The sequence below is a fragment of the Rhododendron vialii genome, chromosome 11a, assembly GCF_030253575.1.
Source record: "Rhododendron vialii isolate Sample 1 chromosome 11a, ASM3025357v1".
In the NCBI taxonomy this organism is placed as follows: Eukaryota; Viridiplantae; Streptophyta; class Magnoliopsida; order Ericales; family Ericaceae; genus Rhododendron; species Rhododendron vialii.
The window spans coordinates 14,472,618-14,495,081 of NC_080567.1; the positions used below are offsets into that span (position 1 = coordinate 14,472,618).

The 22,464-nt window shown below is 37.3% G+C and overlaps 2 protein-coding genes and 1 pseudogene across 2 annotated transcripts in view; 2 read left to right on the forward strand and 1 right to left on the reverse strand.

Annotated features, from left to right (window-relative positions):
* LOC131307727 (uncharacterized) overlaps positions 1-22,464 on the forward strand; it is a 62,255-nt gene that overhangs the window by 21,991 nt on the left and 17,800 nt on the right. The window contains exons 3-5 of the mRNA XM_058334381.1: positions 16,297-16,489; positions 19,880-20,270; positions 20,362-20,528. Coding sequence (XP_058190364.1) covers positions 16,385-16,489; positions 19,880-20,270; positions 20,362-20,528 — 663 coding nt within the window. The 5' untranslated portion in view covers positions 16,297-16,384. The remainder of the gene's footprint in view (positions 1-16,296; positions 16,490-19,879; positions 20,271-20,361; positions 20,529-22,464) is intronic.
* Positions 1,676-2,981, forward strand: LOC131307722 (mitogen-activated protein kinase kinase 10-like; annotated as a pseudogene).
* Positions 7,616-10,543, reverse strand: LOC131307723 (STOREKEEPER protein-like). Its single transcript, XM_058334374.1, has 2 exons — positions 9,414-10,543; positions 7,616-7,829 (listed from the first exon to the last, which is right to left on the reverse strand). Exon 1 carries the CDS (start codon positions 10,422-10,424, stop codon positions 9,426-9,428), a length of 999 nt encoding a protein of 332 aa, XP_058190357.1. The 5' UTR covers positions 10,425-10,543; the 3' UTR covers positions 7,616-7,829; positions 9,414-9,425.

Below are 22,464 nucleotides of genomic sequence, written 5' to 3' on the forward strand. Positions count from 1 at the left end.
ACTCACTCTAGGTTTCACCCTAAACAAACCTAATTACACGTTTGGCAAAAATTAAAAATGTCAAGAGTTTTACTTTTTCCAACATAATTTTATGGTAAACAGTTTGGAGATCCCACTAATACCTGCATTTTTTTTTTTTGCCATGCATTAATATTGGATTCCATTTTCTACATCAACAAACAAATACACCTGGGAATAGTTCTTGTTGATATGACTTTGACTTCTTTTTTTATCTAAACATTGCATGTTAGCATCGTTTGCGTTTATGCTGCTGCCAAACAAAGAAATTCGATTTATTTAAAGGTCAAAATTAGAGTTAAGTAACGCTTCAAATCATAATCTCCTCAGTCTAGATAGGATAGGAGGATCCTCCAATCTTTTAAGAGGAGCTAGACTCCACAATTCCCATCCGTAACAAATCCAAATCAAACGCATCCCTTAAACCCATGGAAACCCGAAACCCAATTCACGTCAATCTTACCACAATCAATCAAAATCCCAATATCAATAATTCCATCCAATGTAGTTCCATTTTGCAGCATGTGCTCGCACTTGTTTCCTTTGCGATAATCGCAACTTCGTTGGCTTGAGATCCTCCAATGGAGACCTACAATCATAGATGAGGTTATGACTAGAATTTTTTATTTTGAATAGCATATATCCAAGTTATGACTAGGATGACAAGTTGTGCCTCTATACTTCAATAGATCAACCACAATTTTTGCATCCATTCCAACTTCTAGATGTGTGATTCATCAATTTTTCGGCTGCATAAAGGCCATCTCCAAGAGCCCACATCTCAGCATTTTAAGCTGTGATGGCATCTATTTTCCTTTGATACCCCACACGAGATCTTCCTTCATGATCCCGAATCCAACCAGCTCCTGTTGCACAGCCATGACTATTTACGCTGCCATCTGAGTTTTGTTTTGCCCAGCCAAATTGTGGAGCAAGCCTACGTACTTTGATGCTTGCTGTTGATTTGACATGCGGTCTTGCTCTGCAAGTTGTGTGACATCCAGTAATGGATCTCCCCATGGTGTCCTCGCAAGTCGCAAAACAAAGGTGCTAACAGTATTTTGCTCTTGAGCCCCAAGAGGCCAAGAGTTAGTCCGCTTGGTTAATGGGTTTGCTCATCATACAATTGATCAGGGCTGCAAGAAAGTAATTTCTTATGAATTTTCTAGTCCCGGCGTGAATGGTCTGCCTTTGACCAAACCGGGAAGGGAATTAGTTGAGGTGTGCATATGCTGGCCCGGACATCCCTGGCCGTTGAATAAAAAAAAATATTTTGCTCTTGATTAGGCACTAAGTACTTTTTAAAATTTGGGTTTATGAACTGAAGTTAGAATTTTGTTCATGCATGTGAAGCAAAACTATTCCTGTTTGATGATTACCCACATTCTTAACAATAGCCACGAAAATAGGTATTTTCCTGAAAGATTTGATAGAAAACCTAACGAAAACCCAAGTGGCAGTTCTGGGGCTTGGGGCAGAACTGAATTCCACTCACAGCCAAAGATAGACACTGAAGTCACTACCAGAATACCTCGCCTGCCCTTAAACTGCGGGATGTTAATAGCCGTACTACCACATTCAACGTATGTATATAAAATAGCCCATCGACTGACTATTAAATTACATTTCACTTGAGAGAGAGTGATCAGAGTGAAAAATGGCACTGGTTAGAGAGAGAAGACATCAACGAGCACTAAGCCTATCACTGCCCTCTCCAGCCCCGCCGGCGGAAAGGTTCCGCCGGAGTCCCCAACCATCGCCTTCATCTACTGAATCCCCTGGCGCCTACTCGAGCTCGAGAAACTGGCGGTCCTCGGCCACGACAACAGCGGTGTAGTCTACAAAGTCCGCCACCGCCGCACTGCCTCCGTTTACGCCTTGAAAGTCTTTCGATTTGATGAAAAGGCAGTGGTGATTCGGCATCAGGCCGCACAGGAGGCTGAGATCCTCAAACAAATAGACTCTCCGTTCATAGTGAAGTGCCATGGTGTTTTCAGTAGTGAAGGTGATCCAGATTGTGATGGATTTGGTCTCTGCTTCGTCATGGAGTATATGGAAGCAGGATCACCGCACGACGTCTTGCTTATGCATCGGAGACTGCTAAGCCAGCAATCTCCGGCATAGCAAGACGTGTGTTAGAAGGATTGCACTATCTGTATTCCCTGCAAATAGTGCACCCAGAGATATAAAACCATCAAACTTGTTAATTAACAACAAAGGAGAGATAAAAATTGCGGATTTTGGGGTGAGTGGAGTTGTGTCGAGGAAGCTCAATGTAACAGCGTCTCATCACGACAATTGTATGGGGACATGTGCGTATATGAGTCCAGAAAGATTTGATCCAGAGAGGTGGGATGGCAATTTCTCCGATGAGTTTGTGGGAGAATTGGTCGCTTGGATTGGTGATGCTGGAATGCCACGTGGGTCATTTTCCGCTGATTAGTCCAGGGCAAAAGCCGGACTGGGCGACGTTAATGTGCGCGATCTGCTTTGGAGAGAGGATGGATATGCCGGAGACGGCATCACCTGAGTTTCAGTGTATTGTGTGGAGGTGTTTGGAAAGGGATTGGAGGAAGAGAGGGACAGTGACTGAGCTTCTTAGGCACCCTTTTAAGACAAAATGTTGGAACACCAGTTCTAGTGGTACAAAAGAGTTTATGGGTTACGCTTTGGAAGGTTGATTTTGTTTCTCACCCTCTTTCCTTTTTGACTCCTCGTTTGAGAATTTTCTGATTTGATTTATTGTACTAGTTTGTTGGAAGATTTATTTCTTAGCTCGAAATTTGTGGATAGTTGGGATTTGAAAAAGAGGAAAACAAGAATTTCAATTCCCAATTCTACCTACTCATCCCTGTATTTCAAAAGGGGAAAACAAAAGAATTTCAATTTCTAATTTCAAAATGCCACTGCTCATCCCTATATTCTACCTTAACTCTTTCAAAGTTATTCTATCCTCAAATGCGATTAGTGGATTCTACGGTAGTAGAAGTCCATTGGACTCGAAAATAAATAACGAAAAATGAATGAATAGGCATGAAGGAGCTAACTGAAATATATTCGTTTTATGCATATGTTTTTAAACCACTTACCTAAGTTAGTTTCCAAAAACATCAATGGTGCAAATGAAAACGCCATTAGGTCATCCGAAGACACTAAAATATCAAAAAGTTCGAATTCACAACTATTTCTCCTCAACTTTTATGAAATGGAGGAGGAAGAAATAGCGGAAAGAATCGATGGTCTTGATGGCTTTAATTTTTTAATAACTTGGTAGCTGGCCCACTAGATCAACTAATCTGGAATATCAATTACGCCGTCAGCGAAATGTTCAACCAAAATCGGTACAAATAAATGTTTTAAACTTGTTACTCCAAAATCGTCTAGCAATCTATCTTTCTCAAAATGTGGATAATATGGATCCGAATTGTGTAAATAAAGAAGTATAAGATCCCTAATCTCTGTCATGTTCCAAAGATTGGTTGCTTAGGATGGACTTTTTAGTAGGATCCCCGGCGCCGTTCAAAGATTGGTTGCTGGGGTGGCTTAAGGGAGCGCCTAATAAAATGGGCAGTTTGGGAGGGCTATCTCTCTGTTATGGGCGATGTGGCGAGTACGGAATAAGAGGGTGTTTAACGGGATAGAGGGAGTTTTTGAGGAGGGGCTTCGTATGGCATATTCTTTGCTGAAGCTTCTTCGTGGCTGTCATGGGAAAGGCAAAAAAGGGGATGGTAGAGCCAGGGAAGGGAGGCACTGGCAGGGGTGTCTAAACCGTGTGATTCTGCAGCAACGTGGGGGAAGTCCGGTTGGAGGGTGTTCCGAAGTTTTTGGTTGATGGTGCTTAGTGCTTACACACTTGGAGGGGAGCAGCTACGTGGTGTCCGCTTTCAGGTGCTTCTTTTATTCTAAAAAAAAAAAGGCTAGGAAGGTTTTTGCATCCTCTGCTCTGATGGTTGAAGCGTTAGCAGTGCTGGATGCATTGCGATGGGCTAGAGATGATCATTTCATTCGAGTGGAAATTCTCACAGATTGCCTGGCTCTTGTGCAAGGGTTACAATGTTCTGATCATGTTGATGTTTTTGTTAAACCTGTTTTGGTAGAAATCTTTGAAGTTGTTGAGTCGTTTGAGTATGTGGCGGTCACTAAGGTTCTGAGAAATGTCGCAAGACCGGCCCATACATGTGCTAAAATCTGTAATGTTAAAGAGGGCATCACTTTTTAGGAATAGACATTTGATACGCCTAGAATACTTACCCTCAATGTAATAAATAGATGCACCCAAAATACACCAACACATGGTGTGTGGGTGTATTTTTTGCTTCTTCGGTGGGTGTACTTTAGTTTTAGATTTAGTAGTTTTGGTTTCATTCCTGATTCCTGTCTATCTTGATATAATCTTTTGCCTCCGGGCTTTCACAATGAAAATTGCTTGACTAATGATCAAAAAGCCATTTTTACGCATAAGCTCTAAACGAATCCTCACATATTACAGTGTATCCAATACTACAAAAGGAATGACTTCAGTGTTCCCGGTCATTTTAGAGACACTATAACTTTTGACATAACAAAATCATTATGAGTATAACCAAAACCCATTAAAACCAGATAGATAAAACTCACCAACCCAAAGGTCGAATTTGTTGAATAAGTAAGACACAAATATATATATATATATATATATATATATATATATATATATATATATATATATATATATATATATTGCCAAGAAGGATAATACTTTCATTGATAACAGGGTAAGCAAACAAAGTAGGAAAGTCATCCGTCTCAGATAGCCAAAACGGTAGATAGGCTTCCCAAATGGATAAATAATACTCCCTCCGTCCCTTTATTACAGTCCAGTATTTCATTTTGAGCTGTCCCTTAATAAGTGTCCATTTTGTAAAGTTTGTGGATAAAAATTGGTGAATTGTCTATTTTATCCCTAAAAGTAGATTCCATTTTGAAAAGTTAGTGAATAAAAATATAATGATGATAGGTAAGTAGAAAAAGTGGAGGAAAAAGTTAATGTGAAAGGTATAATAATAATGTCTTTTTAATAAGTTGGAGTTACGAAGCAGGACATTTAAAAAGGAACGGAAGGAATAGTGGAAAACGGTGAAAATTTTAACTATGGTGAGTTTATGCATAAAAGTTAAGAGATTAAATTCTTTCTGGCGGGCATTTATTATAGTAATCTGAACCGTTCATAACTCAAAGCAACAACAAAAAATGCAAATCAATGGTAGCAAGTAAATTGCTACAAATAGACTTGTGGCGCAGCACTAAGGAGGAATATTCAGTCACACAAATCAGTCAACATTATTCAAGAGGCACAAGAGTGGGTCTACAAGTTGAACATAGTAGTTGAAACGAAGATACAACCCATACACTTGAAGCTATCATTCTTGAAGAAGAAAATTAGACACCTAACATACATGCAAGAGTTGAATAATTGTACTAGCTTGCATCTAAAACCTTGGAAATATCTCTGATACATGCAGAAAGAAAAGCATAGTTCTAGCCAATAATCATCAATACTCTCTAGCTAGCAATATTAAATGAGGCATCATAACAGTATTGCAGTATTCTCACTAAGCTAGAGATCCAACTTTTTTCCGTTTCGCAACCTAACGTAAGAAAAAAAAAAGGCAAGGAAGAGAGCAGGTGAGAACAATTTTAATAACGATATAACAAGACAATGGAAGTACAAAAGTTTGTACTCCAGACTAACAATGGAAAACTCAATCCCAACAAGAAAAAACCACAAGACAGGAACACTGATACCTGATTATACCCCCTCTATGAATATGTAGCCTAGTGATCTCACTGCACTGGAAGCTTTTTTCATAGAAAGACTTACGAATGGCCACTGCACCTATAATTTGTCATAGTTGGTTTTTGTTGCCATTAGAACGCTTCTACTACGCATGTGAGAACTCTGTCCTTCGGAATTAGTCTTTGAGAAAAATTCAAATAGAATAACAGTTGAAGCCAAGGTTCCAGGCAAAGTTAGTTAAACTATCAACCTAGACATACAAATTCAACACAAGATTTTGAAGAGCCAGAGGAAACAATTATCTAACACCTAATACGCTCACTATCACTAACCTTTGCGTCCTCTATCATACAAATCCAAGCAAGGAAAACTCAAAACAAATCAGGCCGAAATGAGTGTTTCGGGCTTAAATGCACCATAAATACAAACAACTTACAATAAGGTGGGCCTCTCTGCAACAACTCAAACAATAGCCCCAAATCCCACCCCCAGGACCATCAAAAGTACGACCAAGACAGAACAGATACTCTTGTGTCACTTCATAACCATAACAAGTCAGAATAAACTGTGTTTTAACAAGCTTCAAGGAAATGTACAAGAAGCACCGATAATCACATGGAAATCCATCCATATGAAAAACAAGCGATGGTTGCACCACAGATTTCTTAAAGCACAGGAAATGTTTTATCGCCTTTCCTCGAGTAGTAGCAAGCAAAAATCTTTAGTTGCCCCATGCTTGCAACCCAAACCAGAAAGAAAATCGTACAAAAGTCACTGAACTGAAGTACCTCATCAAGTGCCATAACCAACCAATTTCATAAGGAGAGCTGGAAGCAAGAAAACTCGAACTATTGCACAAATTTAGGTCTCTCTTTCACCAAATTCTTCATCAGTGTTACCGGCGACACACCTCTCCCATATACTAAAGAGAAAATACAAGGATCTAGGAAGCAAAGACATGTTGCCAGAGGTCACGTACCAATGTCGGACATCGACACTCTCTGAACACGTGTTGACACTCAAATTAGAAGTTTCTCAAGTCTTAACTTTCTTTTAATTTTTGCAAATTGACAATCTGGGAAGAATCAAAACACGTTCGGTACATGCTCGGACACTCTCGAGACACTCAAGCAACACTTTAGGGGTGTCAAATGAGATAAAAGGCTCAAGTTAAAGCTTAAAAAACTTTTCATTTTTGTGTTAGACGATGGTTGAAAGACTGTAATGAAACATGCGAATGATGAAACACGTTTACTAGAAAACTTCTGCAAATGATGCAATGACAAATTTGAATGAACTAATGAAATATGCAACGGAGGCATATATGTATATTACTATAACTACCACCTAATTTTTGCATTTTCATCATTTTTGTTTAATCATCTGGTACAAAATAAAACTCCATAAGTATACATTTCAATTTGTAGTGTCCTCCATTTTTTGGGAATTTGCATTCCGATTGTCAGTGTCGTGTGTCCCTTTCCGTGCAATTTAGATGTGGATAAAACCTATATCCAAATCTCGGTTCCCTCATAGAGCACGTACAATACCAAAATAAGAGGGCTTTCTTAGCTATTATGACTAGCCAACACTAAAAACTAAAGCTCCAAACATCAATAAAGGGCTAGCTTTTTTAACATTGTGCCCGTTGAATCACTCAGATATTCGGATTTCTAATTTTTGGCGTGTAGGAAAAATTATGGATGTGAACCCACAGTGCTTCCCTCACATTGGGGTTGACGACAACCCAAACGACAGTTCTGATTCCAGAATGTAATCGACGGAGAAAGACCAGGCAGGCATTGAAGCAAAGAAAACATGAAGGAAACAAATAAGTGAAAACTTCATAATAGAGACTGCAAAAGATCTCAATAGCAATGTTTCCCTGAACAACCATCACTCCAAAAATGAAAAAGGAAATGAAAGAGTGAGAACAGGCCAATAAGGTTCAGATAGCAGTAATGTAGCTTTTATCATCTGATATGCCTAGCTGTCCAAAATCATTGAGACCAGTGGTATAACCACAGCCAAGTTTCTGTCAAAAACAAAGGGGCGATGACCATTTATCAGTCTCTACCCTGACTGCAGTAAAATTTATTCCAAATTCATCTCAAATTTATGAAGACAAAATCAGAACACAGATACAGGTAACACAACTTATGAACCAAAAGTTGTTTGCAGAAGACAGCTGCAAAATCATTGGGAAACATATGATCCTGGGTCTTTCATAGATCAAAATAAACATAAATAATATTTGAATCATAGAACAAACCCACTTTCTCCAGCAATCAACGGGTTGATCTATTAAATCGGATACAGGTACTAGCTTTTAAACGGGGTAAGTGATCACAGGCAACTACAAAATATGGGCCTGATCAAAGAAAAAAAAATTCTGATAAAAAAAAACTACAAAATATGGGCCATCACTGTAAACATTTGCTCAAGGGTAAACGTACGGTTACTCAACCAAATTAAGATGAGTTTGAAATCTTGCCTCCTCACAACAAACCAAGTACCCAGTCCCAGGTGACAAAAATGTCTTGAAAATGAACTATCCCAGCTATATAGCTCTACATGTTTTTATAATTGCTGAATGAATTGCTCTGATATTGAAAAATAAAGAAAAAGAGAGCCAATGAATAAAGTATACAGTATCAAGCAACGCAATTCATCAAATATATCTCAATAGTGGACATTCAACTGGACAAAGTATTGAACTAAGAGTTCAAAGAGAGAGATCACATACCTAGATGCACCATTATTGACAATAGCCCGCAAAATGGTTTTGAAAATCATGATTTGGTTGAGCTTAATTAGATGAACACAACACACATGAACACAAAAGGTTCAATTATATTTGAATGTGAAAGAACCATTTGAGGGTACCAAACAATCAATTTATCATGACAACCTATCCTTTGCCACATGAGCAAATACAACAGGTAGTAGTATTATAAAGGGGAGAAAACAGAGTAACCATGTGATTTCTCTAGGGAATCATATGAAAGAAATATTAACAAACCAAAATGGCTTGAATACTGAGATGAAATGGAACAGCTACTCCCTCGTAATTGGAAAGCATACATGACAATTACAGTCTTCAAGGTCAAGAAGATAAACCATTGAAGTAAACTTCAAATGCGCTGAATGAAGGTATTGGTAACACAAAGAGGGTATACTCCCTGTAAATAGGGGCATATTGCAAAGATAGGAGCAAAGAAAGAACAACAGGGTAATTAGATAGCATACAAGACAATTCCAGTCTTCAAGGTCAAGAAGATAAACCATTGAAGTAAACTTCAAATGCGCTGAACGAAGGTATTTGTAACGCAAAGAGGGTATACCCCCCGAAAAAATGAGCATATTGTTAGCAAAGAAACAAAGATACTACAAATTCATCATTAACCAGTTAATTCCAGAACGGCTCCAGAAACAAAAAACAACCACCAAACCTAAAACCCTTGCCTTTCGCATTGTTTACGAACACCACAAAAAAGGACCAGTTCCCACAGAATCATCATAACCAGTTCATTGCCAAAATGCTAGACACAAAAACAATAACAAACCTAACACCCTTGTCTTACCATTTGTAATCAGCAACAAAAAATCCAGAATGTACCTGACTAAACCCTCAATCCCCTTGTGACTTCATCACCTCTAGCACCGCTTCCATTTGCTCGCACATCAAGCCCAACTTCTTCGAGTAAAGCTCCGTCTCCTCCCCCCTCAACTTCTTCCACTTCCCCTCCAACTCCACCTTGTTAGAATCACTAATCAACCCCAACCCAACCTTCACAATCTTCTCTCCCAAACTCAACCCACCAACGCTTCCACAAAAACCACCTGACCAAAACCCCCCCGCACGCGCCTCAACCTCCGCATCCACTTCCATTCTCTCAACCTTCCTCTTTTTTCCGCCCTTCAGCAAACCCACACTACCGGTTCGACTTCCACTCTTCCTCACACTCGCATTAACCTTTGCCTTTCCACTTCCCACACCATTACCTCCAATATTCCCCCATATCTGTTTGGACAAGTCGAAGGCTATTTTCTCGTGGGCTCTCGAAAACACTAGGTGGTCCTTGCCGACTTTTTCCCCTCTCGTCATATTATTCTCGTACTTCTGCCTCAACCTCCGCATCTTCTCGTACAGCTGCGTCTTTGTAGCGCCCGAGAATCGCAGCGATTCCTTCACGAATTCGAGGAACCCGTTCATGTCAGACCCGGGTTCGACCTCTCTCTCCGACTTGAACCCAATCATCCCCTTCAAAATAGTAATTTCATCATCTTCACCAAACAACTGTTTTTTCTTTGCCATTTCCTCCACAGCGCCGCTAGCCTTCCTCGTAGGAGCCGCCCTAGAAATGGGTTTTGATTTCGGGTCGGGACGAGACGGGGAATCGGGTTCGGAGTTGGATGAGGACGAGGGTTGGGGATGTGAGGGGCGGGTTTTAGATGTGTTTGGTTGGTTTTGAGCGGAGGGTTTTTTGGGTGCAGAAGTGGAAATCTTACTTTTTTCTAGCTCTGCTTCTTCTCCTTCTGATGATGATGTGTCTTCTTCTTCTTCTTCTTCTTCTCCAGATGATGACGAAAGGGTTTGTTTTGGTCCTGCATTTCGAAAGGGTGCCATTTTTCTTGAAGGAGATGTAAGCACGGCTAGGGTTTGTACAGTCTGAAGAGGGAGTGAGAATCTTTCTGACCGATCGTCTACTTTTTATAGAAGGAAGGACAGGAAGAAGATAAAAGGAAAATTCAAAAATATCTAGGTCCTATTAAAAATTTATACAGCTGTGTTGCACACACTACCATTTCCCGAGTTCGGCTCCCGTCAAGTGACGGTCCCGTCCAGTTGGCCTTTTTTCGGCAAATTTCGACTTCGTTTATTAATTGGATCCATCCATATTGTAGATCTCGTCGAGACGTATAACCATGTCAAAAATCATGTCCATCCAATATTGTTTAATATGCAATTGTAATCAATATATTTTGGAAAACAAATACCCACACTGAATTGGAACCCCTTTCATCCATTTCTCCAAAATAAATATGGTCCAACCGTGTATTGAACAATATCGGATGAACATGATTTTTTTCGCGACTATGTGTCTCGACAAAATCTACAATATGGATGGATCCAATCGTTGAACAAACTCGACATTTGTCGAAAAAAGGCAGACTGGCCAGGATTGAACAGAAACCGTCACCGGGAGCCGCGTCCCATTTCCCTCCCATTTTTTTCCCTATTTTTTCTTTTCTTCCACTATTATATCAAAATTAATTTTTTATAAAACAAAATTACGGTCATGTTATGGTTTCAAAAAAATAAGAACCGTTAATTTTGGTTCAGTTACTGGTTCTAAATTAATGAATCATGGTTAGAACCGAATCAGACAGTTTAAAACTAAGATAAATATTGGGAAAATGATATTGGCACTCCAGAAATTTATACAGGCACTCCAAAATCAGTATAACTCCAAAGCCATTTTCTTTTATTTTTTGGAGTGCCTCTATCAATTTTTAGAATGCCAATATCATTTTCCTAAATATAGATATACATATGTGTGTAATTAAATATGTATTTGAATTTGGGAGGTTAATCTTTTCCTTACTAAACTTAATTTATTTAGATGAAATTTCATTTATTAGAAAAGCTTTTATTTTCTTCTTTCATTTCCTATTCCAGCAGATTATCTTCCTATTTCTTTAATTTTATGAGTTCATATTTTCTGAATAAGTGTTTAGATGCTTATTAGAGTAGAACCGGAACCGAACCAAAACCGGACCGGTCTTGCAGTTTGGTTCTCATTAGGTTCCATGCATATATTGGTAAAGTTCTGATTTTCAATTTTCTAGAACCGCTTGAAATGGTCCAGTTACTGATTTTTTTAGAAAACCGGACCAATCCGGACCGTGTACACCCCTAGAGCATTCAATGAATCGAAGATTGTGTTCAGTTTGGAGTCTCTAGACTCAATCCCTCTTTGCGCTCGGTCCCAATAAGTTTTCTCCCTAATTATTACTCTCATTTCTTTATATATCTCTCTTCACTCATTATATCCAAAATCTCCAAACTTTCCAACTAAATCTTTCTGTTTTATGGCACATAAATGAAGGGATCGAAGAGATTGTAGCAAATCAAGTTGTCTCATTTTCATAAGCTAAGATGGTGTTCCATTAACACTTTTAGAAAAGGTGTCGTTTTGTCCTTATCTGAATTTTTTTTGCGTTTGTTCATTTTGCGCCAATTTTTTTTGACTTTTTGATTCGAGACGAATCGGAAAAATAAAAAAAAATTTACTTTTACCCAAATATTTTGAACAATGACCACTTTTAAGTAGAAAAAGTAAAAAAAATTACTTAAAAGTGGTCATTGTTCAAAATATTTGAGCAAAAGTTTTTTTTTTTTTGCTTTTCCGATTCGTCTCAAAAAGACAAAAAAAAAATGGCACAAAACAAACAAATGCATAAAAATTCAAATAAAAACAAAACTAAAAAGTGAAGAAATTGGAAAAAGTTGTTCATAGAACGGGGCATAACTCTTCCAGCCCCTTGTCCTTTTCTATTTATAAGTTAAACCATTGTAAGGTCTCACATTGGGAGGAAGCTATAGTACACAGGGTATACCGTATGTCTAAATTATGACAATTTGTGATTTTCATTATGCCGATTTTTGGTTTTTGAATGCATATTTATGATTCTAGTTACGACTTGTACATTAAAATTTACTTGTTGAACAGGTCATTAACAGGTTACCCATAATTAAAAAATATTGTTATTATGTAACCATAATTATTCGTACCGAAATTCATAATATTTATACCCTAACCAAATATATGCATACAATATCAAAAATTAAATAATGTTACCCACAAATGTTATAACAATACCATAAATTGGCATTATCTTACCACAATGAATCGTACCAAATTTTTTTTGACTCGTATGATATTCCGTAACAAAATCAAAATATGTCGTACCAGAATCAACAATTGTTATACTCAAGCCAAAAATATTTGTAAAATGCCAAAATTTTTATAAAATATCCACAATTATTATGACAACACCTAAAATTGTCATTTTCTTAACACAAGGTGTCGTATCAAAAGAAAATATATTTAAATACCACAAATTATATAACAAACCATAATTATTATGACAATACCATAAATTGACGTTTTCTTACCACAATGTGTCGTACCAAATGATACTAATTAAAATATTCCGTAATAACACATGTCTAAAATACCACAAATTTAGTAATATAATCAAATTTGTTATGACAACACCATAAATTGACGATTTCATACCCACAACGTGTCGTATAAAAAAATTCAATCAGAATATTCAATTAACGAGTTATAATCAACAAAATATCATACCATAAATTCAGTAATATAACCAAAGTTGTTATGACAACACCATAAATTGGCGTTTTCATACCCACAACGTGTCATATAAAAAAAATTCAATTGAAATGCTCAGTTAACGATAGTTATTATTAACAAAATACCATACCGCAAATTCAATAATATAACCAAATTTGTTATGACAACACCATAAATTGACGTTTTCATACCCACAACGTGTCGTATAAAAAAATTCAATCAGAATGTTCAATTAACGATAGTTATAATCAACAAAATATCATACCACAAATTTATTAATATAACCAAATTTATTATGACAACACCATAAATTGGCGTTTTCATACCCACAACTTGTCGTATAAAAAAATTTCGATCGGAATGTTCAGTAAACGATAATTATTATTGGCAAAATACAATACCACTAATTATTTTCAATTCCCGCAACATTAGTTTTTAAAATTTTAAAATTTCCACCATATTATCTTAATTTTCGATTCCCTCCATACTATTTTTTCAAATTGTTATTTGTCCCTACACAATACCTTAATAATTTAAACTAAAAATGAAGTTCTCGCACAAAATTTTCATCCAAGAAATTCACCAAAAAGTAAGTACTATACCCAAATTTTTTAATACAACTACAATTTCCTCTCAAAATATTGTCTAAATCAAATTATTTCTCCACAAAATTTAATTCAAAAAATCAAAATTCCTTCGTGGAAAAATGAGAGGTCACTTAAAAAATAATTATCCTACTGTCTCAAATGCATACACTTTTGACACTAAAATGGAATACCAAAAAATAAGTGTGAATATCAAAAAATAGATTGTAAAAATTACTCCCCTTTTTGTAATTGGTGAAATTAATTACATTCATACCCAATCTTATTAATATTCAGGGCGATACACTTAACAATTGGCACTATATATTTGACACATGGATCGGTGTCAAACCTTCACCCTATGCATACCAATCAAAATTTAATGGTGGTCCTTGGAACTAGGTCGTGGAAGTAAAATCTAAATAATTTTGTAAGTTTATTGTCATTGTACTTTCTTTCAAAAAAAATTATTATAGTCGACATATTGATTTACACCAATGACATAGGCTATAATATGATCTACAAGTGTAGGCCCAGCACTAGGACGGAGGCATTTGAGGTCTCTGTCTTCTCAAATTTTTAGCCTGAAAATAAAGCACATACATACAAGAAAATATTATATAACTAATTGCTTTTAGAATTACAAATTCTAAATTGTGTACCATAGTGATAAAGTGTTGAAGTTTGGACATTTATCTAAAAGATCTGGGGTTCATGTCTTACACCCTTCGTTTCTATTTTTTTTTAAAAGAATGTTGTTATTTTTTAGGATAAATTACATAGTTAGTCCTTAAATTTTCATACTTCAACAAATCTCGTCGTTCAATTTCAATACAATATTAAAATATAATAATGCACCATCTGAGCCCCACGTAGGGTGTTTTTTTTATTTTATCAAAATCGTCTATCTTTTACATAATATTAATTAGGTCATTCGTACCAAGAGTGAAGTTGATGGCTTATAGCTAGACACTTAATTGGATGGAAAATATCATTCTATTATTCAATTTGTGTGTCGATGATGGAGCTTTCTAAACCTGATTGAGACAAAAATTTACGTAGGTGACTTAATCAACAAACATAAAAAATTTCAACGGATTTGATTGTTATTATTGTGTCACAGTCGCATGGCTACATTACATTCAACTATAACAGAGGACTAGGTTTCATACCAAATACTATAAATTGACTGTACAGTCTAAATGTCGTTAGTGAGTGTATTTTTAAAATGATCAATTAGGACTGTTAGGATGTTAAGTTATACAATATTTAATTTGTGATATTTTAGACATGTATCTTGCTTGGGTATAATAATTATTGATTGTGCTACGATATATTTTGGTCGTGTATCTAGTATTTTTTGATCGATTTCTTTTGGTACGACACATTGTGGTAAAAGTATCAATTTTTTGTGTTGTCATAACAATTGTGGTTATGTTATATAATCTGTAGTATTTTTTACACATGAGGGAGAGGGAGAGAAAGTCAAGGAGGAGTGAACAACCTGTTACCTGCTGAGCCCTTTTTTTATTTTATAAATTGATTTAACAAATGGGTGGTCCGGATTATTTACTTTGAAATCCAAAGGTTTAAAATCATGATGCGTACGGTACACCCCCTAATAAGGGGTGTGTACCAGAGGACTACCCCTCACATTGTCCACTTGAGAAAATTGTGAAATGGTTTATAAGGAAACGTCCACCAGCCACTGTATAACTTGATCAGCTGGGGAACCAAACAAACCCTCCAATGAGTTTATTAATCAGTTTGTGCACACCTCGACTAATCTTCTCTCCGATAGTGAAAGACAGACCATTCATGCCGGAAATAGAGAATTTGTGGCTTGACTCCAAGAATCAAATCCTAATAAATTGTATGGAAAGCAAACCCACCAATCAACCAAACTAACCTTTAGAGTGGCCTATCTAGCTATGCGATATGTGGCTTCCTATAATCTTCTTCTTCTTTTTTATCCGCCCTACAATTACATCTTTATCTACTTATCAACAAACATGCACGAGTCGATTCATTCGTTGTTCAAAAAACAAAACAAAAAAGTCGATTCATTTGGGAGCACATTCATTCATAAGTCGTAGTGGACGAGATCGGCCACAAGTGCTAATAAACACGACCATGCCTAACCACATCGAATCCCGCATCATTCCCCTCGAGCCCATTGAAATTTGAACCGTTTGTTAGTTCCTCCGATCTCAATCGAGAGATTCGAGACCAAATGCTGGTAAACTCTCTCTCTCTCTCTCTCTCTCTCTCTCTCTCTCTCTCTCTCTCTCTCTCTCTCTCTCTCTCTCTCTCTCAATCAATAAATACATTTGGTTGGGAACAAATTAATGGTTGTTTTCCTTTCCAATTACTTCGACATTCACTTTAACCTATATGAGAAAGAAGACAAATTGAACTAAATTCGCTAATTTACGAAGTAGAGGAGTCTGCGATTAAAAGTAACTTGATAACCTCAAAAAATTGCAAGGATAAAGAGCGCTTCAATCGAAGGGATTGAGATTGTGTGGTTCAGTCTCCATCTCGATTTCTTTCCCACGGAAGTCGATTGCTCCTCTCTCTCTCTCTCTCTCTCTCTCTCTCTCTCCCCGCTTCCTTGCTATATGGAAGTACAAAGACTTGTCCAGGTACAAATTATTTTTATGGTTGGAATCCAGCTGGCATTTTTTTCATTAAGGGGCTCTTGCACCCATGCATTTTCTAGCGAGGTTAGTGAACTACACTGATTCTTCTCGACAATTTACACAATGACTATGTTTTCTTTCCAATGATGGAGGTTTAATTTGTTGTTAAATTTCTGCGTTACTATTAAGCTCTGTTTGGAACTTGTGGAAAAAAAAGGGAAGAAAGAAAAATAAAAGAGAGAGGAAATGGGAACTTGTGGAAAGAAAAGGAAAGAAAGAAAAATAAAAGAGAGGGGAAATGGGAAGCCTTTTCTCTTGTTTGGTTGTACAAAGAAAAGGAAAAGAAATTATAAAGAAAATGATTTTCTCTTGTTTGGTTTCAAGAGGAAAATGGAAAGAAAAGAAAAATTTTGGTTCAAATTTTGGTTATTCAAAAGTTCAAATTTTGACGCCCTTGTTTCTCCATTTTCCTCAGCCTCTACTCCAAGCTTTGCTTTCTTTTCCTTCCTATTTTCTTTTTCTTTTCCTTAGATAAGAACCAAACAACTCCTAAGGAATTTTTTTTATTTTTCTTTCTTTTCTTTCACTTTCCATAGGTTCAAAACAGAGCTTAAAGTTCTTTTTCAAGATGTTTTTTCATGTGCATAAATTATCGAGTTTCTCCAAATGGGGGATTCCGATGCTCTCAATTTCATACATGGAGAGGTTTTCTACATTTGATGATCAATCACGATACAGCCACGTCCATGGTTTGGAATGTTGGTGATAGGTATCGGTGTACCAAGTTGCGTTGTGAAAGGAAAATCGCATGAGTATCAACGGTATTGGTCCGTTATAGCCGATATAGTAAAAAATACAACCGATATGTAATGGCGGTATTGGTGATAGGTTGTGCGAATATTTAAAAAAAAAAAAAATCCCGCCTCCGGTCGCCAATACCATTATGCTACGTCTGATATGCCCAGAAACCGCAACATGGCAACCAATTCCGTTATGGAGACCAATATCGATATTTGGAACTACGGCCACGTCATTAAATCTCTGTTGAATTCAAGAAAATGGTTTGGGTAGAGGTTCTAGAAACTTACTTGACTCCACCAAAAAATTGATTACATAAGGTCTCACGTAGGCCCCTCATTCAATTTCTAGTATTCTATTTCGTCGGCTCATATTTCAATTGGGATTCCTATCAACTCTCTCTCGTACTTTTGATTCAATTGCATACCATAATTACTGCAATCTTCTTAGCTCCAAGATTTGAATGAACAAAGAGGTGCAACTTGAAGGTAAAGTATTAATTGCATACGATCTAAGAACCAATCCCATCCTGCATTTGTTTTAATTTCATGCAGTTATTCATGATCCACCAAACTCCATCAGCTAATGGCGTCCCATCAGGCTTGATTGCTCTCATTTTGTACTTCAAAGCATCTTTTAGTTACTCCATTTGGTCTAACTATAATAACATTCTTCTATAAACTGCATCTTTAGTTGCTCCATTTGGTCTAACCATGAGTACTGTGAGGATTGGAAAAAAGTAAAAAAGATGCATTGTCATCAAGAAATAGTCTTGGAACATATGTGGAAGCGAAATTTTGTATAAAAGGGGATTTCCAGTTTTTCACATATAGAAAATAGGAACAAAAATGTATTTGAGCTGTAAAACAAGGGATGAGCTCCACTCCATATCCTGGCCTCGACATACTCTCATTGCCCCAAGTCGTGAATGTTAATGTGAACTATTCATCTTGTAGGTTTTTTTAAATCTGCGAAAAAATCAGCTTGATCGGACATAGATAGATACTTGAACAAACTGTATTTCGTATGATAAAATGGATGATCTAAGTTTTAATTTTACTTAATGTCAATTTTAATAAGAAAATAAGAGTTGTTCATGTACTTGTCAATATTCGATCAAGCTTATTTTGTTTCATGAAGATTCAAATCTACGGTATCCATGGGATGAACAATTTGGATCATTATTTTGAGCTCGGGACTAGGTCCACAAGTAAGGATACAGAGAGTAAGGAGAGGTGAAGGCATCGAGGGGAGTTGAACCCATATACATGCATAAGAGATCCCAATACCTTCTGAAGCAAATTTCCCAGCTGATACATTATCTTCCCAACAAAATTGCCAAGACATTAATGGTTAATACAGGATTCATCTAGATATGGTTATTTTAGTTACCATACTTTTCATTAAATTTCCAGGCTCTCATGACAAACACAGAACATATGGCTACCATTTAGAGTCCATCCTTGTGATCTGTTGAATGGACTCCCACTTTTAATGGGGTAGTAGGATTTTTCTATGAATGAACCTAAGTGCGGGATCTACTATGATTCTATGAATGAGCCCAAGTATGCTGTGTGATCTCCGGCAGCGGTAAAGCCTACAAAACCAGCAATCCAGTAAGCCTGTCGAACTGGATAAGCCCCTTCCGATGCCTAAGTGAGCAAACCCTGAGAGAAAAAACGAACAAAACTAGGGGTTTGAGTAGTTGAGAGTGCCCTTGATGGAGATGAAGTACCCCTATTATACCACTTCTCTTTGCTTAGCCACCAAGCCTTGTTAGCTCATGCGCTCGTAAACACCCCACATGACCTTCCCCCCAATCCAGGATTGCTACATTGAGACTACAATTCAATTGGGAAGGTTTTTGTGACATCATTACTCCAGTGCCAAGGTTCACCCTTAGTTCCCTTGCTCTCCGCATTTTTCCTTGCCATGTGGCAGTTCTGTTTCCACATTAGCTTGAGCTGTCCCGATTGGATGGGTCCCGATCCAGTCTGAACCTATGTTACATGGACTCGGGTGTGAGTATCGGGTGCGGGTGCAAGCCTAAGTGTCGGACCTTCCTAAACTTAAATCTTAGGATACGTGGATATGTGTCCCCAACTTAGGTACGGGTATGGGGATACATCTTGAACTCTTGTTTGTATTATATATTGCATAATTTTCTCAGATTATGTACCGTAAACTATGTTTACAAATGCATTTAAACAAGAAAAGGTTAAGAAAATTATGTTTTTACTATTTTCCTATTTCTTGTCAATGTGAAATACTCAAAATATCGCTTTTCAAGCTAATTTGATATTTCTTTTTGTAAGTATCTTAACAATTAGAGGATCAGAGTGTCCAAAAGGATACGGGTGTCGAACACATCGATACGGGTACTTGAGCCTAAATGAAGGATCCATGTAACATAGGTCTGAACTTCTCATAAATGTCATCCCACTTCTCATAATCCATCCATGCCCACTGGGGGCGATGGTGGGTGGACCCGAAGACGAGTCGCAGTTGAGCCCGCTGGCATGTGTTTGTACTGTGTTATTATTTTATATGCTCTGCCTACCATGTTGATGGATAATTGTCCTCAGACATATGTAATGATATCACATGTTTTAGCTGATTTTCCTACCTTCTTTGGATTCTCATATTTGAGACTAGACTCTCTTTCTCAACATTCAGGCAGCCAAGTGTGACTCGAATCCTGATGTCAAAACGCATGCTAGAAGTGATTGGCCTTCCGCAGAGAAGTATATTACAGAACCCTATTTTGAGATACATGATAGCTTTGTCAATTCCAGTTTTAGAAATTTCATAGAAAATGAGCTTCCCATTGGCTTTTGTGGAGTGTTGCAAAAAGAACTCAATCTTATCCTAAGGCTATCTGTTCTGCAACGCTATCTAACTGGTGAAGGTTCTCATAGTCACTTGTCTTCATCCATCAAATTGAGTGGCCAACTAGAGTCCAAAACTGAGCTACCCAGACACACGTGCAAGGCCATTATCATAGAAAAATTGCCCTCTGGGATTTTTGCAGATCCATTTGAGCTTCAACATCTTCTCCAGCGTGGTGGTAGACTCCATTATTTTTTCCTTTGCCTTGAAGATGTTATGATTACAGCTGTCATCTTCATGGTGTATGATACGTGTACTCTTTGATGTAGTCTTCACAGATGCAACAGTTTTTGGAGATACAAACTTGGAGTTGCCTTCGGTAGTTTCAAATCGATCCGTTGTTGAGGTGCACATCGATGTTGATCTTAATATAATATCAGGACACAGTAATGGACTGGAAATCAATGTTGAGGTTCCATTACATGCACGTTATCCGGTATGTGAAACGAATTCTGGATTTTCTTTGGAAGCAAAAAAGGTGATAATAATTGCTGGACATAGCTTATGCTTAATTAAAGTTATCCTAAGTCTCCTTCCCTTTTTTTCTAGCCAGTGGTTTGAAATTGACAAGTATGCTTGCTTTACCAGCATAATGGTTGATATCTACACTTTTGAAAGCTTGAAAGGGAAAAAAATGGATTGCACAATGATGTGTAGTGTTTAGTGTATCCGTTGTCCTTCAATAAACAAAATACTACACCTCCACCCTAGCTCCAAACATAACCATGTAAAAAGAAGAATAAAGGAAAAAGAAACTGTTGGATAACACAACAGAAAATGAAACATGCTTTGTATGATATTCCAGCCTAAGTATTAACTATTATCACATAGAAGTGGACAATTTGCAACACTATTCAGGGCTTGTTGATTCAAATTCCAACTGTTATTGAATCACACAAATTGGTAGGAAAGGTAATTTCTTTTTCCCACCTTCTTTATCCTCATGCAACTCTTTCAAGAGCTGCTGATCTTGAGAAATATCGGTTGTAGCAATTCAACACCCTTTAAATTTTGAAGTTCGTTTGATACATTCACAAAACATTGCCATAACATAGTTGCCCCTTCTCTGCTCTGCAATTTTGCTTTACCAAAGGCGTGAGACAACAAAATCTTCATAGTCATCGTTTTACTTCTTTCTTCTTTCTTTCCCTTCTATATGCATCTATAGTTCTTCGATTGGCCTGGTGTCAAACTAGTGCTGCTTTTCAGTTTGCTCCCAATAGCAAGATAGGCATCTTGCAGACCTACAAAACTTGTAACTGCCTAGTTTATTTTTCCTTTCTATGGAATATGGGGTCTCAATGTGTGAGCCAATTTTGCTTATCCTTTTTATCAGTCGTCTGTCAAGTGTAATAGCAATTGGCACTCAGAATCATGAAGAGTGATGATAAAGTTGAATCATGAAACTTTCTACAAGTTAGTATACGTGTATGGTGGATGATTATGAGAAGAGATTAACTTTTTTACGGAGGATCCTAAATAACTTATTTTGTGGACACCAATGACACGATGCCACGTCATCAATTTTGGACTCAAGCAAAGTTCAACCCCCGACCTTCTCTCTCACCCAATCTCATCGATCTCTGTCTCCCCCGCTCCTCACGAACTCTCTCCTCACCTGCGACTCCCTTCCCCGACGAATTCACATGCGACTCCGGCGACTCCCTTCTTCAGCAAACGCATCTTCGGCAAGCCCATCTCTTTAATCAGCAATTTTGAAAAGCACAAAAAAAAAAAAAACGTTGAAACAGATACAAGCAAGTAAAGTAAGAACAATACTAACGTGATTCAAAGTATGTGAATGAACCAATTTGAATTAGGAGTGACTGAATTGGTTCGATCACTTGGTGATTGAGCTATATGTTTAATCTAGAGAGAGGAAATAAACGGGGAGAGAGAGAGAGAGAGAAATTAGGGCTAGATTTTGAAGTTTTTACTTCGAATTTGTTTGTCTTTCTTTGCTTTGATTAAGAAATTACGGCCCGAAGTCAGAAGTCAAATTACAGTGGAGTTGGGGTTCGAAATTGATTAGTTTGTTGGATGAGATCTATTGTAGGATTCATAATGTTTTCTTTTCTTTTCTTTTCAAACAACCCAATTCAAGCCCATCTCTCTCTCTTCCCACCTGTTCGAAATTAACACACACACACACACACACACACACACACAAAGAAAGAGAGATGGTGTAACATCCTTTTTAATCGAGGTGCTTAAATATTATATTTAATAACTTAAAGGACTAAAGTGCAATTTTTTTAAAAAAATTGTGCATGAGTGCCGTGTGTGTGCTGATGTGTTGTGTGTGTGTGTTTCTTTTAAAAAAAAAAAAAAAGAAACCTATCCAGGGAGGTCTTCTCCGTTAGAGAGAGAGA